Below are 19,732 nucleotides of genomic sequence, written 5' to 3' on the forward strand. Positions count from 1 at the left end.
ATGCACCATTGCTGTCCTGTATTCTACTATAGGACCTGACACCATTTTCCCTTTAACCCAGTGCTAACATCCCTCTTGGCAGGTTTCCTATCCTGAAACTGACCCTTTCCCAGAATGAGAGCGACACTATCTACTCCCTTCACTGGAAACCCTGCCCTATCTATAGGGATATGATTTGATCCTATGGATTATACATTATACATAATACTGGTTCCCAAACATATTCCCAAAGTCTAGGTTAATTGAGTATTAATACTATAGGTGGAACATTAACAATCTAGACCATGTTGTATTGCCTCAAATGTAGTTAAGTTGCTTTTCATAATTTTCTCCGGCATCAAATGAAGAGAAGACAGATTTGCATGTTTTCCTGCATATCGTGCCTGTGTATGTATGTGTGTGAGTGTGTGTTGTTCACATGGGTCATATTCTTGATCCCTTAGCTAGCAACATGTACACACAAAACAGATAACACTATACAGGCATAAGACAGTCAGTGCATGCTTAGAGAAAAAAACATTTCTATGGGAGCCATCAACTGTAATGACTTCAATTTGATTAAAGGTGCATCTAAGAAAGTACCACTTCTTGGGGTCTTGCTCAGGAGGAATTTTTTCATTATTCTATTCAACAAATATTTATTGAGATCCTACTATGTGATAGGTACTATTGCAGGGAACATGTGAATAAATAAAATTGAAAAATAAATCCTCGACCCCTCAGGGCTTACATTCAAATGGGTCCTTGATTGTATTTGTAGAAGATGTTCCACTCACATTTTTCCAAGGGCTAGATAACATTCTGCCTCAGGAATAAACCCCAATTTTCTACTCTCGGAAGGGAGAAATGAGTTTTGAGTCTCATATGATCCTCCTCAAAAGAGTTTCCAAAAAAAATTTGAGGTCCATCTCTGTTGCGGGAAGTCAGGGACCCCGAACGGAGGGACCAGCTGAAGCCATGGCAGAAGAATGTGGATTGTGAAGATTTCATGGACATTTATTAGTTCCCAAAATTAATACTTTTGTAATTTCTTATGCCTGTGTTTACTGCAATCTCTAAACATAAGTTGTGAAGATTTCATGGACACTTATCACTTCCCCAATCAATACCCTTGTGATTTCCTATACCTGTCTTTACTTTAATCTCGAATCCTGTCATCTCATAAGCTGAGGAGGATGTATGTCGCCTCAGGACCCTGTGATGATTGCGTTAACTGCACAAATAGTAGAGCATGTGTGTTTGAACAATATGAAATCTGGGCACCTCGAAAAAAGAACAGGATAACAGCAATGTTCAGGGAATAAGAGAGATAACCTTAAACTCTGACCGCCAGTGAGCCGGGTGGAACAGAGTCACATTTCTCTTCTTTCAAAAGCAAATGGGAGAAATATCACTGAATTCTTTTTCTCAGCAAGGAACATCCCTGAGAAAGAGAATGTGTCCCTGAGGGTGGGCCTCTAAAATGGCCCCCTTGGGTGTGGCCATCTTCTATGGTCGAGACTGTAGGGATGAAATAAGCCCCAGCCTCCCATAGCGCTCCCAGACTTATTAGGATGAGGAAATTCCCGCCTAATAAATTTTGGTCAGACCGGTTGCTCTCAAACCCCATCTCCTGATAAGATGTTATCAATGACAATGGTGCCCGAAACTTCATTAGCAATTTTAATTTCGCCCTGGTCCTGTGGTCCTGTGATCTCGCCCTGCCTCCATTTGCCTTGTGATATTCTATTACCTTGTGAAGTACGTGAACTCTGTGACTCACACCCTATTTGTACACTCCCTCCCCTTTTGAAAATCCCTAATAAAAACTTGCTGGTTTTGCAGCTTGTGGGGCATCACAGAACCTACTGACATGTGATGTCTTCCCCGGATGCCCAGCTTTAAAATTTCTCGCTTTTGTACTCTGTCCCTTTATTTCTCAAACTGGCCGACGCTTAGGGAAAATAGAAAAGAACCTATGTGAAATATCGGGGGTAAATTTTCCCCAATATCTGGCTGAATTTCCCCCGATAATCTCTGCCACAGTTGCTTTTAATATTGACATTTATCCTGTGCGCAGTGTCTCATGCCTGTAATCCCAGCACTTTGGGAGGCCGAGGTGGGCAGATCACAAGGTCGGGAGTTCAAGACCAGCCTGACCAACATGGCAAAGCCCTGTCTCTACTAAAAATACAAAAATTAGCCAGGCGTGGTGGCAGCGCCTGTAATCCCAGCTACTCAGGAGGCTGAGGCAGGAGAATCGCTTGTACCCGGGAGGTGGAGGTTGCAGTGAGCTGAGATTGTGTCACTGCAATTCAGCCTGGGCAACAGAGCGAGACTCCATCTCAAAAAAAAAATGGACATTTAATATTGTATTAGATGAAAGTATTTAATGATGATATACATAAGCCTCCCTTCAAAGATACCACAAAGTAACCAAATAGCTTCTCCATCTTCATGCAGGATGGTGGAGCTGATAGGATTATACTGAGTTAAGTATTAATGGCCTTATATCAATTAAACATCACTGATGTCTTCTGGCTCTCAGCTTAACCAATGTGCAGCATATCCGGATGACATTGCCCTTGCCTATCTCTAATGTGTGGTTAAGGGGCAGCTGTTTTCCTCAGCAAAGTCCCCTTGATGAGTCCATGGTGTCACTGGGTTATCTCTGAGAGGTCATTGTTCTTCTTCCATCATAGGTCAGACTTGGCAGTGGTGAAATAAATGTTCTTGCTACATCTGTACACACATAATCATGAGCTGTTCTGAACACATACGTCATTTTGTGGATGTGTGAGTGGATTCTCAAAACAAAAAACAAATAGGTCTTTTCAGCTTTCTGAGCTAGAAAAAACAATAAGTATGCTGCAACAAAGAGGATGATCCCAGGTCAAGTGCAAAAGTTTGTGTTGGCTGTGGGACTAAGTCACCCCCAGGATCCCTCCATCCTCAATAGACTATGATTCCAAGAATTATCCAGAGTCAGAAGCCAATGCTTTCAGTGTCTGATGTGAGCATACCCATAAATATATATAGAAATCAATGGAAAGACTGTGAAGGGGAGAGGGAGAGATCAATTTTGCCCATGTTTAACCAAAGAAAAGACTGATTTGCATTTTCCCAACATCCTGTCACAATCTATAGGCCACTTTTACCCAACATCTGCAGAACTGCAAGAGACCATTTGAGTGACGTATTTCAGAGAGAACTTATTAGTGGTAGAAGACTAAGACATGAAGGCTAACAGTGACTCCATGATATTAACTCCAGCCCTATAACCAAGTGGGAAGTCTACAGATTAACAAAACTCCACCCATTATTTATTTACTTATTGAGACAGGGTCTTGCTCTGTTGTCCAGGCTGGACGACAGTCATGTCAAGTAATCTAGTAATGTCAGGTAGATGAGAAGACTGCCTGTTTTTATATTTTAATTATCAATCTGATGGTTTGCTTTTGTATGTTAATATATTTATATTATAAAGTATTATAAATTTATTTATTTATTGTAACAGGGTCTTGCTCTGTCGTCCAAGCTGGAGTGTAATGGCTCTATCATAGCTCACTTCAGTCTCAAACTCCTGGACTCAAACAATCCTCCTGATTCAGCCTCCCAAAGTGCTGGGATTATAGGCATGAGCCACTGTGCCTGGAACCATAAATTATTGAATTATACCCTCTGACTCTCCCTCCACCTTACAGCGCTAGATGAACAAATACCTAATTTCAGTTAGAGATGTTTCTTTTCTACACGTCTCTAACAGTAACATTATGTACATGGTAATATAAAAAGGCAAAACAGTACATGGTATAAAATGTAAAAAAGTACAGGAAGCTCCATAGGATAGAATAGTTCCCACTGTAGGAATACAACTGAAATCCACTAATACCAAGTAGATGAGAAGACTACTTGTTTTTACATTTTGATTATCAATCTAGTGGTTTGCTTTTGGTTTGTTAATAAATTGGAAGGCTGCGTTGAGCTTGACAGTGATTGTGCTGGTTTTTATTCCCATCATCCTCAGATAGACATTTTAAATTATAGTGATATGTCCATTCATCCAACACTGACAAGGAACAACAATGCCACTTGAACATGGAAATGAATACATTTTCCAAACAACTAAATTTTAGCCTAGCCAAATTGGAAACATTAAGAGCCTAATCTGAATGGAAAATTGTGACAGCCTGTTTAGTTAAACACGGGTGCTGAACATTGTTACTGCTTAATGTTCTCGGGAACTACTGAGATATGTAAGCCTGTGTATTCCCCTTTTAAACAACCTTCACACGTGTTGAAGTGTGGTCCTGAACTGACGTTTTGGTGGCTGTTGTTGCCTTGTGTGCATTTTCACAGTTTTCTTCCTTGTAGTGGTTACTGCCTAAAGTACCACTTTTCTTGTTTTTCTCCAACCCCTTCTCATGTGTGTTTCTATTTTTAGTAAGCCAGAAAACCATTTAACCAAACATACCAAGTGTTATATCTAGTCATATATAGAGTTGTGTTTGTTTGTTTTGAATCAGGGAACACTGAGATCCTGGTGAGAGGTGTGGACCCCCCTTCTCTATCCCCTACCTCCTCCCAAGCCATAATTCTATCTGTAGTCTCAGCCAAATCCCTGACACCCATACATGGCCCCCAGTTTAAGAATTTCTGTTCTAGTATAGATGTTCTTTAAAGAACTAAAAATAGAACTTCCATTCCATCCAGCAATGCCACTACTTGGTAACTATTTGGAGGAAAATAAATCATTATATGAAAAAGACACATGCACATGCATGTTTATAGCAGCACAATTCACAATTGCAAAGGTATAGAACTAACCTAGGTGCCCATCAACCAAAGAAATATGGTGTATATATACACCGTGAAATACTACTCAACCACAAAAAGGGACAAAATAATGTCTTTTGCAGCAACTTGGATGGAGCTGGAGGCCATTATTCTAAGTGAAGTAACTCAGGAATGGAAAACCAAATACTGTATGTTCTTGCTTGTAAGTGGAAGCTCAGCTATCAGGATGCAAAGGCATGAGAATGATATAATGGACTTTGGGAACATGAGGGGGAAGGTTGGGAGGTAGGTGAGGGATAGAAGACTACATATTGGGTGTAGTGTACACTGCTTGGGTGACAGGTGCACTAAAATCTCAGAAATCACCACTAAAGAATTGATCCATATAACCAAAAACCACCTGTACCCTCAAAACTATTAAAAAACTGGGTATATACCCAAAGGACTATAAATCATGCTGCTATAAAGACACATGCACACATATGTTTATTGCGGCATTATTCACAATAGCAAAGACTTGGAACCAACCCAAATGTCCAACAATGATAGACTGGATTAAGAAAATGTGGCACTTATACACCATGGAATACTATGCAGCCATAAAAAATGATGAGTTCACGTCCTTTGTAGGGACATGGATGAAATTGGAAATCATCATTCTCAGTAAACTATCGCAAGAACAAAAAACCAAACACTGCATATTCTCACTCATAGGTGGGAATTGAACAATGAGAACACATGGACACAGGAAGGGGAACATCACACTTCGGGGACTGTTGTGGGGTGGGGGGAGGCGGGAGGGATAGCACTGGGAGATATACCTAATGCTAGATGACGAGTTGGTGGGTGCAGTGCACCAGCATGGCACATGTATACATATGTAACTTACCTGCACGTTGCGCACATGTACCATAGAGCCTAAAGTATAATAATAATAATAATAATAATAATTAAAAAAAATTTTTAAGAAAGTATTTCTGTTGCAAAGCTCATGCATTTTGCCTATGTGAAATCCCATTAGGTTTTGCTGTCCAAGGTGAATCATTCTTTGATAGATCAGGAGGTTGAAGACCTCGGTTCTGTTGATGAATTTGACTCTTACTGCTATGACTTGAACAAGTTTTTAACTACTCTAAACTTAAGTTTTTTCATCTATAAAATGATGATAATAAATAACTGTCCTATAGGATAATTGCAGGATGAATATAAAACAACATATAAGCAAGGAAATTGCAAATTTCAGGCTAGTAGAACTTTGCCCAAGGTCCATGGACAAGGGATGAGCTTCAGAGCATCAGCAAATGGCCTGATATTTTCAGCAAAATGTGGGTTTGTGCCACCTGTGTGTTTTTCATCAGAAGTTTATGATCTCAAGAAAGTAAGAATAAGTGCTTCTAGCATGGACTTTATGATATCATTGTTTTGCTTATTTCCCAATTCTAAACTACATTTCAGATAGGAAGAGCTGTTAATTTACTGACTTCCAGGTTGGAGAGGCATTAATATGTACTTGGTGTGCAAAGGACCCTCAGTGAACTCAGCTTAATGAATTAACTATGATTTCATTAATTAACTAGTTAATGAATTAACTATTAGAGAATGTGTACCCATGTATCTGCATAGTCATACTCTGCTACTTTGTAGCTGATATGGTCTGGATGTGTGTCCCCTCCAAATCTCATGTTAACGTGTGATCCCTAGTGTTGGAGGAGGGGCCTAGTGGGTGGTATTGGATTACGGAGATGGATCCCTCACGAATGGCTTAGAGCCATTTCCTTGGTGATGAGTGAGTTCTTGCTCTGTTAGTTCATGCGATATCTGGTTGTTTAAGAGTCTGGGACCACTACTCTCTCTTGTTCCCTCTCTCTTGCTCTCACTCTTGCCATGTGATATACCGGCTGCCCGTTTGCTTTCTACCACAAGTGTAGGCTTCCTGAAACCTCACTAGGAGCAGGTGCCAGCACCATGATTCCTGTACAGTCTGTAGAACTGTGACCCAAAATAAGCCTCTTTTCTTGATAAATTACCCAGTCTCAGGTATTCCTTTATAGCAATGTAAATGGACTAATACAGTTAGTGATAACATATAGTTCACAAATGGACTAATGGATATAGATAGCTATGCTATATTTACCAATATAATCTATATTATTTTAAGTAAATAAATAGATTACCTGGGCCAACATTCTTACTTCATTAACGAAAATAAAGAAATTGGTCTTCTCAGTGTCTGTTATCTGTACTGGTTTCCTATCTTCAAAGGGATATCATGAAGATAAATAAAGATATAGCTTTTAAAATTTTGAAATTTCAGGGAAAATTGCAATGTAATGAGGATGATGATGAGGATTAGCTAATTAGAGTTATTGTTTATTGAGTATCTACTAAGTACCAGACTCCATTCTAGGCATTTAATACACTTTGTGTTTAATTTTCAAAACAACCTTTAAAGATAGGTATTATTGCCCTCATTTTATAGGTAAAGAAACCTGAGACTTAGGTTAAGTAATAGATCCAAGTTCACAAAGCTAGTAAATGTAAAGCTGGAATTTTAATCAAAGTCTGTTTGACTCTACAGTCTGTTATTTTTTTCCTACAGTTAATATAGCAGAAAATATATCTGTGACTCTTAATAAGGCATAACCCAGCCCTATAAAATGAATTTTTCTTATTTTCCTATTGCATTTGAAAATTGTAATAGTCAGTCTACTAACTTGAAAAATCTTAGGATGTACCTAAAACTCAATTTAACCTTTATATTAAAGTTAAGAAATGCCGTTGAAAGTTTTCAGGCAAGGAGATGATATGATCAGATTAGTGTCTTTGGAAGTTTGCTCTGGCTGTAGGGTTGAGTGGGTTGGCATGGGATGTGACTGGGGGCAAGGAGGCCAAGAGGGAGGCTGTTTTAACAATAGCAATGGGGTTGGAGAGAAGTGAATGGGCTTGATGACTATTTAGAGGATAGCCTGGATAAATCGTGTTCATTGACTGGATATGGGAGGTCAGGATGGTTAGAAATCAAGACAGACACCCAGATTTTTGGGTGAGGCCTTACATCCTTTCTGGTATTAGGATAGGGGGCAGGTTATTAGGGAGAGATTTACAGGTGAAAATGACAAGTGCTTCTGAGACGTACTGGGTTTGAGGTGTTTGCGAAGATGTTACAATGACCTTTGGGTATCGGTTTTGAAGTTTAAGAGCATGATCTGGACTACAAACTTAGTTTTGGAAGTCAGCATCATATTGGTGGTTAAGTTAAGCCATAGAAGTAGATGAAATTGCTCAGGGAGGGTATGTATAGTGAGAAGTGAAGAGAATTTAGGCAAGAATCCTACAGAACACCAAGATTTAAGAGACAAATAGAAGGGGTAGCTAGAGGTGTGGTACTGTGTTGTCACCGAAGACTGTTTCAAGATGGAAGGGATGACTCTAAATATTTACCCCAAAGAGAACACATTTATTCACATAAAGACCTGTACATGAATGTTTATAGCAGTTTTATTTCATAATTGCCGTAAACTGAAAACAACTATCCCTCAAGTGGTGAGTGGATAGACAAATTGTGGTGCATCTGTACAATTGAAAGCTATACTTATCAATGAAAAGGACCTACCTACCTATATACACAACATGGATGGATCTCAAAAGCATTTGCAATGTGAAAGAAATTGAACATGAAAGGGTATATACTGTCTGATTCCATTTATATGATATTCTAGAAAAAGCAAAATCATAAGAACAGAGATGAGACCAGTGGTTGCCAGAGGCTGGAGGTAGGAGGAGTGGATTGACTATGAAGGGACTTAAAATAACTGTTTGGGGGTGATGGTCATGTAATATATTGACTATGGTGGTAGTTACATGATTGCATAATGTATCGAAACTCATAGGCCTGTACACCTACAAAGGGTGAATTCCACTGCATATAAATTATACCTGAATAAACCTGACTTCAAGTAAAAAACCAAAAACAAAAGGGAGCTGTTAAAATGTTCAACACAGCTTTAAAATGACATAAGAAGAGGACTGAGACATATCCATTTGGCACTGGGGACTTTACAGGGAGCAGTGGCAGTGGCATGGGGGAGGCAGAAGCCAGAACGCTAAGCATTGAGGAGAATTGCAAAGATTACTGGTTGTCTGTCCCCCATACCCATTTCCCCCTTCTTACATGGGAATGGAGGTCTCAACTTTTGGATAGGCTCATGACTATGCAGAGTAAAAACTTCTTTGTCTACTCTCCCTGAAAACTGAATGTAGCCATGTGACTGAATTCTGGCCAAGGAGATGTAAGTGTCCTGAGGCAGCTTCCGGGAGCCTTTCTTAAGAGGCAGCTGGCATGCTTCCTTTAGCTACTTTTCTTTCCTCTTTCCACATTTATGTTGGCTGGAATGCAGACATAAGGGCTAGAGCCAGAGCAGCCAACTTGGACCATGAAACAATTTTAGGAAGGGAGACCACATATGATAGAGCAATGTTTTGTAGGAGCCTGGATCTCTTTGCTCTTTTAGGAGTTGAGCTGATAAACTGGCCCAGGACAGCTTATCTCTGAACTTTTAAGACAGAAAAGCACATCTTTTTCCTGTTTAAGCCTCTTAATTATTCACACATGAACTTAATCCTATATGCAACTGGAAAGGGACATGGATTGGGGGAGGGTTTTATGATCTCCGAATTCACATAGAATTTCTCTGTGAAGGGAAACCTGGAGTTGATCCAGAATTTCCTTCCACCAAACAGCTCTTTGAATCTTCAGTGGGTTTGACTTTGCAGCTCACTCTCCAGAGGAAAATGAGGAGCAGTGAATCCACTGAGAACATTTTTCACGGTTCTCTTTCCAGCCCCTTGACATGTGGAGCTGTCTGCCATCTAGAGCCACCATACAGGCTGTTGACTGGCAGGAAAGCCCTAGCCCTGTGGCTTGCATATCTGAGCCCTCTCCCCTTTCAACCCCAGTCCCTCAGGAAGGCTTTCCCTGAACACCTACCTAAGCACATCCACTTTCCTTTTATTCTCCATCAAAGCATTTTTTAAAAACACGTCTTTATTAAGACATAATTCATAGACCACAAAATTCACCCGGAGTGTATAATTCAATAGCTTTCAGTACGTTCAGTTGCACAATCATCACCAAAAATTAATTCTAGAACATTCATCACAGCATCTAATTACTTAATTTTTATAGCAATATTTTCAGTCTGTGACGATATGTTTATTTTTGTCTTTATCTGTGCTTTGCCTTTCTACTTTAACCCGTGAACTCCTGCAGGGCAGGGACTATGATGGCTATGCCCATGCTTGGTGCTGCGTTTTCAGCACCTGGCAGACACCGACTCACAGAGGGACCCGGCTGCAAGATACAAGAAAAGCCTGAAGCTGTCCCATCTACGCTTCATTGTAGCAGGTGCAGGACACCTGGATGAGAACCAGGTTCCTGCTCTGGAAACCGTTAGGAGTAGAGGATTCTCAGAGGGGGTGGAGGCAGGGAGTACGTACTCCAGGTGGCTTATTACCGCGGGGCCGGGGCCCTGGTAATTTGGGAAACCATAGTCAATATAGCTATTGTTTTCAAATAACAGACTAGGGAAACTGACCCTGGACAATGTCTTCCTGGCAGGCGGGAACACGCAGAATTTGGAGTGAAACGGAAAGGGGCATGGGGTCGCCAAGGTGGTGAAACGCCGCATTAAGGCGCTTCAAGATAGCTGGAGTTTTGCTTGGGAAACTCAGAGGGATCTCGCCGGGCCGGCACAATGGCGTTTCTGAACCCATGCCCAGCCCACTGGGGGCAGTCCTTGCTGCTTGCAGAGGCCAGACGCTTCTTGCAACTTCTAAGCGGCGAGAGCTGCCACTTTGCCAATGATTCACCCGTTTCCCTATGCCCTCTGGGCTGTGCCACCCGCCGCAGCCGCCCTGCTCCCCCACCCACCCTTCTCCCCAGGCTCCGCGCCGCGCCGCCAGTCCCAGGGGAGCCGCCGGCGCACCTGGCGCCTAGAGCGCGCGGCACTGCGCGCTGGTGGCCACCTCACCCGACGCGCAGCTGCCAGCGCGCTCCCTCCCCGAAACCCTGAAGTGGGGTGGCTTGTCTAGCGCCCAGCGAACAACATTATCCAATTGCTTCCCGTTTTATTCGCAGGCTGGGAGCTGAGAGAGCCTGAGCATTCACTTTCAACCCTCCAGGGGAGGAGGGGGTGCGGGCGGGGAGGGGAGACGGCTCCCAGCTCCACCTCGCGCGCGGCGCGGCCAGTGCACTCGGCTCCGGGAGAGGCAAGCAGCGCCGGTGAGCCCCGCAGCAGCGCGCCTGGCCGCCGAGCTCCGCGATGGAGTGAGTATCCCCGCGCCGCGCCGCCAGCTGCTTTCCTCTCGGCATGTTGCCATGGTGACCGCGGCGGCAGGCAGATCCCGCTCGGGTCCGCGTCCAGGATGGGTGTTTAATTTCAGCCCCGTGTGTACGCCTGGTGTTTCTATAGCAGCCGCCGCGGCGGCAGGAGGCAAGGGGTGGGAGCCCCGGGTGGTGTGGTTTTTGCGGCTGCCCCTTGGCCAGCAGGGCCTGGGGGGCGAGTGAGGGGAGTAGATGATGTTGCTAAGGACGGAGGCACGTTCTAGGCTTTCCTATCTCTGCCCCAAGCTTCCGCTTATCGGGGAGTTGGCCGCAATAGCCATGACTTCCGATTCCTAACCATGTCAGCATTATTGGACTGCAGTTAAAAAAAGAGGGAGGGGGTCACTGCGGATCGGAAGCAAACGCGGTTCAGTGTGAAGCGTGTAATGGAAGGATGATGAGTTAGTGGGTAATATGAGCCAGGGCTGCAATGTCCTGGCTACTAGAAACCATCAGAAAGACCCAAAAGAATTGATTTGTTCCTGGGGTATTGGAGAAATAAGACAGAAACATATTGGCGGCAGCCCGGAGTGGAATTACAAGGTTTGGCACCGTGGATACGGCATGGATGGGTGGGGAAGACAAGAGAGGCGTTAACCAGAAAAGACATTAAATAAAGGGCTCCGGTTGTGGGTCTGGTCTAGGCTTCCTCTTTTCTCTGTTTGCATCCCTGCATTGCTTTTTGGACACTCTCGAGCTGCTGCCACAGCAGGACCACTCTGACAGGCGACAGCCAGCCACTCCAAGGAAGGGTCATTTTTGGAGCCAGCTATTAGATCCCGCTCACTTGGTCAGCTTCTCCTCTTCCGTTCTCTTCCCACGCTACTCCTTGACATTGAGGCCGTCTGAAATCATATTTCAAGTTAGAGATGAAGTTATGTTTTCAGACATCAGGACCTTCATACCAAACCCAAGAAACCTTAGATGCAGCCTTTATCCCTCTGCGTATCTGATTGTGTAGATGCAATTTAATCCTCAGAAAGGCTGCTAAAGCAGGAGTGAGAGATAGTGTAGCATTGTAGGAGTCACAGTCATGGATTTCAGGCCCCACCTAGCCTGATACTGCTGTTATTGATTTTCTACTCCAGCAATTGAATGTCTCTGAGCCTCAGTTTCCCTATCTCTGCAATGGAAACAAAGATGTTCCTTACTCACTTTGAAGCATTATTGAGAGGATCATGTAATATTTGTATCTCTTCCAAAGGGCTTTGTAAATTGTAAGATATGTACAAATTTAAGGAACTAGTGTCATGTTTAAGAGCTGGGCTCTGGAGTCAGATTGGCTGGTTTGAGCCTTCTGACACTTTGCTGAATGTTGTTAATCTCCCCGGGCCTCATTTTCCTCATCTGGAAAATGGGAATAATAATAGTAACTATTTCATGTACTTTTTGTGAACATTAAGGAAGTTAATGATGTAAATTGATACATATACATATAAGGTTCTTAGAACAGAGCCTGGCATAAAGTAAGCTCAATAAATATCATCTATTATCTATGAATATTATCTATTATTATTAGGTTGGTGCAACAGTAATTGCAGTCTTTGCCATTCCTTTCAATAGCAAAAACCGCAAATTACTGTTGCACCAACCTAATACTACAGTCTACAGCATTTAATGGGGTTTCGGATTGGCACCAAGCTATTCTTTGTTTTAGACAGGGTCTCACTCTGTCACCCAGGCTGGAGTGCAATGGCGCTATCATGGCTCACTGCATTATTGACCTCCTGGGCTCAAACAATCCTCCTACCTCAGCCTCCTGATGGGACTACAGGCATGCACAACCATGCCCAGCTAATTTTTAATTTTTCATAGAGACAGGATTGTCCTATGTTGCTCAGGCTAGTCTTGAACTCCTGGGCTCAAGCAATCCTCCTGCCCCGGTCTTGCTGGGATTATAGGTGTGAGCCACCATGCCCAGTCTTTTCTTTTTTGTTTTTAATTTATAAAGAAATACATGGTGTGGTTCATGACTGCAATCTCCGTGCTTTGAGGACAGAGGTGGTAGGAAGTCTTGATGAGCCCAGGAGTTCGAGAATGCGCTGAGCTATAATTGCACCACTGCACTGGGTGACAGAGCAAAACCTCATCTCAAAAAAAGAAAGAAAGGAAGGAAGAAAGAAAGAAAGAAAACGAAAGAAAGAAAGAAAGAAAGAGACAGGGGGAGGGAGGGAGGGAGGGAGAGAAGGAAGGAAAGAAAGAAAGGGAAAGACAATGTCTGAAGGGCAATTGAGAGTAACATAATTCCCAAGATACCACTGTAGACGTGAGAACTAGCAAGAAGCCACAGCAGGCTTGGGTATACGGAACAGACTCGGCCTGATGCACACTTTATTCTTGTTCCTCACTGTCATTTTCTTAGACATGGAGACTGTCCTTTTACAAGAGACTGAACATAGATCTAGTCCTCTCACTGGGTAGCGCTAAAGGAGAGCCTGGTCATTTGTCAGGGCAACAACTTTCATCTTTATGCTCTCACATGGATAATCTAATATTTGATATGTTTCTCCCAGACTTAGCACTTGGGTGCTCAATAACTGGAACAGCACACAGGATTGGTAAGTTTACAAAGGTCCTCAGCTCTTTCCCACATTCCCTCTGAGTCTCCTGGCTAAGGTTTCCTCCAGGTGTGCTAAGCTCACACCTGGAACTCCTTGTGAATAAAGACCTTCCTCATCACATTCTTCTCGCTCCACAGGATCCAAATTACTGCCACAATTAGCCTCCTTCTCCCTTGTCAACTTGGCCTCAGCTTTCCCATTCCCAAGCGACATTCCAAAGTTCTCACTTCCTGGTTAACCTTCCCAATTTCCAACTCTGTTTTCTGCCCTACTTCATTTGCTTCCTTAATGTATTAGGCCGTTCCTGCATTGTTATAAAGAAATAGTTGAGACACGGTAATTTATAAAGAAAAGAGCTTTAATTGGCTGATGATTCTGCAGGCTGTATAGAAGTGTGGTACAGGAGTCAGCTCAGCTTCCGGTGAGGTCTCAGGAAGCTTTCAGTCATGGAGAAAGGTGAAGCAGAAGCCTGGCAAGTTGTATGGTGGGAGCAGGAGCAAGAGCAAGGGGTGGTGGGGGATGTCACAGACTTTAAACAACCAGATCTCAGGAGAACTCACTCACTATTGCAAGTGGACACCAAGGCGCCATCCCCAGGATTCACCCCCAGGACCAAAACACCTCCCACCAGGCCCCATGTACAACACTGGGGATTATATCTCAACATGATACCTGGAGGGGGACATCCAATCTACATCACTTAATATAGTGAGTTTTTTCTTTCTTTTTTCCCTTTTAGAATATCATCTTTTCCTGTCCCTCCTTGGGTCTCACAACATTTCCCTTGTGCCAAGTACTGCCCCTACCCTTCAATCTAAACACTCCTCAAATTTCATCCCAGGTAGGAAAGCCCACTTTGAATATGAGTGAAATAGGGACTCCATTCCCCTTACTTACTGTAACCAACTTATATTTATAAACATTTATTAAAAGAGGGAATAAAATTCACTTCTTTTATGTTTTAATTTAACCAACAAATATTTGTTGAGATTAGCACTGGTCAACAAAACAGTCATGATTCTCTTTGTCTGATGAGAGATAGATGTTAAATCAGTAAATGTGTGTATATACTGATTGAATTTCTCCTCAGAAAAAGGGTTTTTCTTTTCTATCACATTGTCAGCCTGCAAATTTTCTGAACTATTATGCTCTGCTTCCCTTATAAAACCGAATGCCTTTAACAGCACCCAAGTCACCTCTTGAATGCTTTGCTGCTTAGGAATTTCTTCCACCAGATGCCCTAAATCATCTCTCTGAAGTTCAAAGTTCCACAAATCTCTAGGGCAAGGGAAAAATGCTGCCAGTTTCTTTGCTAAAACATAACAAGAGTCACCTTTGCTCCAGTTCCCAATAAATTTTTCATTTCCATCTGAGACCTCCTCAGCCTGGATTTCATTGTCCATATCATTATCAGCATTTTGGTCAAGGCCATTCAGCAAGTCTCTAGGGAGTTCCAAACTTTCCCACATTTTCCTGTCTTCTTCTGAGCCCTCCAAACTGTTTCAACCTCTGCCTGTTACCCAATTCCAAAGTTGCCTTCACAGTTTTGACTATTTTTTCAGCAACACCCAACTCTACTGGTACCAATGTACTATATTAGTCTGTTTTCATGCTGCTGATTAAGACATACCTGAGACTGGGTAATTTACAAAGGAAAGAGGTTTAATGGTGAACTCACAGTTCCATGTGGCTGGGGAAGCCTCACAATCGTGGCAGAAGGCAAGGAGGAGCAAGTCACATCTTATGTGGAGGGCAGCAGGCAAAAAGAGAGCTTGTGCAGAGAAACTTCAATTTTAAAAACCACCAGATCTCATGAGACCCATTCACTATCATGAGACCAGCACGGGAAAGGCCTGCCCCCATGATTCAATCATCTCCCACCAGGTGCTTTCCAACACATGGGAACTGTGGGAGCTACAAGACGAGATTTGGGTGGGGACACAGAGACAAACCATATCACCAAGATTTCCAATTTAAAATGAAACTTAGTGAAAATTAGGATACATAGTCATTTTTTTTCACAAGCATTGTTGGTTTTAGTAAAATATGAGCTTCTTAGTTTAAGGGGAAAAAAAAAAACCCCAGCCATAAAAGAGAATGAAATCATACTCTTTACAACAACGTGAATGGAGCTGGATGCCATTATCCTAAATGAGCTAACTCAGAAACAGAAAACCAAATATTGCATGTTCTCATTTATAAGTGAGAGCTAAATGATGTGTACACATGGACATAAAGATGAAAATAATAGATACTGGGGACCTCAAAACAGGGAAGGGTGGGAAGGGACAAGGGTTGAAAAATTACCTATTGAGTACAGTGTTCACTATTTGGGTAATGGGTACATTAGAAGCCCAGTCCCCACCAGTATACAATATACCCATGTAACAAACTTGCACATGTACTCCCCTGAATCTAAAATAAAATAAAATTTACAAAAGGTCTATCTTGGAAAAGAAGAAAAGTCTAATTTCCACCTTAAGAGGCTAGAAGAGCAAACTAAATCCAAAGCAAGCAGAAAAAGAAATAAAAGAAAGAAAGAAAAATATAGGTAATAAACAAGAAAAGAGGATACTAACTGATTGAAGTTAAAAATTTTCTTAGTGACATGCTCTGTACTGGATGTGTAGAACAGAGAAGACCTACTGGAAAACCAGAAGGTGGGGTTGGTGTCATGTTCTGTACCATGTCAGCGTTCTTGTGTGGTACATGAAACATCAGGCAATGGCAGGTACTTGCTGCCTTCCTGGGTGGGTTGGGTATGAGATCCATGTGTTTGTAGGAATGCACTTTAACGCCTGCAGTTATTAATTTGATGCCACACCTATAGATTTTGCCTCACACTTCTCTGGAATGGTCTTCAAAACAGTATGGGATCCAAAAGGCACAAAGAACATAACACAAGAACTGTAAGTTGTTGCTATCCCTGTAAGCCCTGGGGCTCTGACAAAGTGGGTGGCAGCCTTGGATCAGAAGTGGCATTCCCCATCACCAGTCAGATGCCTGTTATCACATGGACTTAGGCTTATAGCATCCAGTGGTGATCATGAAACATCTGAAGTTTGATTTTGCAAATGAACAAATCTAGGTTCATGAAAGAATAGGTGCAGTAGGGACATTAAGTTACAGATAACTTAAGGTTCTTAACATATGCCTTCATTCATTCATCCAGTAACTCATTTAGTTAGCAAATATTTATTGAATACTTCCTATGTATGAAGCACTGTGATAGGTACTTGCGATAAATGGTGATGAAAACATCCCTTACCCTGTCTTCAAGGAGCTTACGGTTTAGTCTATGTGTGACTATGGATACTTTGTGAGTTTGAACTATTTTTCTTGCTAAATCAGTCTTCTGATGACACAAAATGTGGCATTTTATGTGCTCAGCTTATGGTGGGCATTAAACAAATGTGTTTGGAAATGTGTAAGACTTTTAGAGGTTAATTTCTGTGATGAAAGTAATGTATGCTTTTTAAAACAATTCAAATATTGTAGAAGTTTATGAAGTAAATATCCCCATTTTCCATTCTCTCCCTCATATCTCAGTTCCTAGAGGCGATTACCATGAACACTTGGGAAACCTCTTTCCAGATATTTTCCATGCAAACATCATAGAGTTGGAAACACTTATATATATAGGTTTGAATATTTCTTTTACATAAATGAAATCATACCACGTATGTTGTTCTGCAGCTTGCTTTTTCCACTTCATATTATATTCTACATACTTTTACTTATCAATATATGTCAGCATGTGTAGCCCAGTGGTAAAGCACATGCTTTGAATATCAATATATACACATCTACTTCATTTGCTTTTATAAAACTGCTTAGTATTTACTTTTGGAATATCATTAACCAGTTCTTTATGATGAAGAGTTAGACTTGTTTCCACTTTTTGCTACTATTTTCAATGCTACAATGAATATCCTTGTCCACACTGCAAATGAATCTGCATACAATTTTCTAGAAATGAAATTGCTGGGTGAGTGAATATGCACATTGTAAATTTTGTTAGATATTTCCCAGGTGCCTTCAAAAGTGTTGTATCCCTTTACATTGCCATTCATCATGTTTGAGAGCCCCTGTTTCCCCAAATCCTTGACAACCCTAGCCACATTGTATATTCATATTTGAATATTTATGTTTGACTAGTCTAACTTGATGTACATCATCACTGTCAGTGGTCGTGGTCTGTGCTCTTGCTCTCTCTACTTGTCACTTTCTCAGAGAGCCCTAGTAAGCCACAAGGTGCAAACACGTTCAGAAGATAGTGAAAATCACTTACAAAGACAAAGCTTAAAATATCTCATTGACTTTTAAAAGTGATCAAGTGATTGTTTTACAGTTCATCAAATGTAGACTTTATTGATAGATTTCTTACTCTTAAAGTTGAGGAAATGAGCACACGTCACTTAGCCCCCCTTTTACCATTTGTTGCAGTTATAGTGTGATATAGTTTGGCTCTGTGTCCCCACCCAAATCTCATTTCAAACTGTAGTCCCCTTGTTTTCAGGAAGGGACCTGGTAGGAGGTGACTGGATTATGGGGATGGTTTCCCCCATGCTGTTCTCATGATAGTGAGTGAGTTCTCACAGGATCTGATAGTTTAAAAGTGGCAGTTTCCCCTGCTCTTTCTCTCTGTCCTGCTGCCATGTAAGACGTGCCTGCTTCCCCTTCCACCATGATTGTAAGTTTCCTGAGGCCTCTCCAGCCATGCAGAACTGTGAGTCAATAAAACCTCTTTGTTTACAAATTATCTAATTTGTAATTACACTAATGGACTAATTACATAGTGTTAATTATGGACTAATACATAGTTTTATGTTTTCAAAGTTTTTAGCATTTGCAAATTTGAACATAATTCTCTTAGTTCATTAAATCAATGGATTCTTTTTGAGTGCCCTTTTCATCCTAGGCACTGCTCCAAGCACTGAGAATACAGCAGTAAATTGTCAAAGAGGCAAAGGAGCTTATATTGTGTTAGAGGAGACAGACAATACATATATTACATATATACTTTGTCAGGCAGCAATAAATGTTAAAAAAATAAAGCACATTAGGAGACTGGAGAGTGATGGGAGGGTTATTTTTGATAGTGTCATCAGGGAACAGGTTTCTGATGTGGCAAGTTTGGATAGAGACTTGAACAAGGTGAGGGGATGAGACATGCAGAAGAAGGAAGAGCAGTTGCAAAGGTAGGGCCATGCTTTGTGGGCTGAGTGTTAGTCTTGGATCTAAATGCAGTCAGAACACCACCAGCCCTTTCATCAATGACATCCTCTTTTTTGAGCATCTTATAGGTTGATTTAGTGTTTAGTTAAAAGGGTTTGTTTTCAAACGGCCAAAGTGTATTAAATTCTAAATGCCTGTTGGTTGTTTCTATGAACAGACAAGTTGAATGTGTATAAAATTATAGAATCATGTTTTTAGCCCCTCATAATTCTCCAAGATGTTGTTCCATTGTGTTCTGGCATTGACCCTTGCTCTGGGAAAGTCTGAGGCTAGACTGACTATTTCTTCCTTGTAGATGGCTTGCCCACTGCCATCCCTCCCACTCCTGCAATTTTTTTTTTGGCTTTGATGCCGATCAAGTTATTTTTAAACACTGAAAGTTTGGTAACTTCTCTTTGATATTTCTTACTGTAAGTCATTGTGTTTTTTTTTTTCTGGAAAATGGTAGTTCCTTTGCTCTGAAGAGTCATATTTTCCTTTATTTTTTTGTAAAGATATTTTCCCTGTGGCTTTCAATTGAAGAATCTATTAGTTCTGTTATCTACTACAGGGACATCTATTACCCATTGCCCTCCATAACTATTAATTCTGAACTTTTCTCATTTTTTTCCTGATGTTCCTATGAGTTTCCTTACATTTAAAAGTCTGTCATGTAGATAGTTGACTCTCTTTTTAAGCAGCAGTTTCTAAGTAGGGTTCACTTCTGAAATGGTTTTATGGTTATCTTCAATTTATTTTCTGGCTTGGCTAGCACATTTTGCACTTTTTTTACAAA

The 19,732-nt window shown here is 41.5% G+C and overlaps 1 protein-coding gene across 1 annotated transcript in view; it reads left to right on the plus strand.

The window, feature by feature from the left end:
* The first annotated feature begins 11,022 nt into the window (after positions 1 to 11,022).
* PALM2AKAP2 (PALM2 and AKAP2 fusion) overlaps positions 11,023 to 19,732 on the plus strand; it is a 546,014-nt gene continuing 537,304 nt past the window's right edge. Inside the window, 1 exon segment of the mRNA NM_001204125.2 lies at positions 11,023 to 11,101. Within this exon segment, the coding sequence (NP_001191054.1) occupies positions 11,097 to 11,101 (5 nt within the window). The 5' untranslated portion in view covers positions 11,023 to 11,096.

Source organism: Pongo abelii, chromosome 13 (genome assembly GCF_028885655.2).
Source record: "Pongo abelii isolate AG06213 chromosome 13, NHGRI_mPonAbe1-v2.0_pri, whole genome shotgun sequence".
Lineage (NCBI taxonomy): Eukaryota > Metazoa > Chordata > Mammalia > Primates > Hominidae > Pongo > Pongo abelii.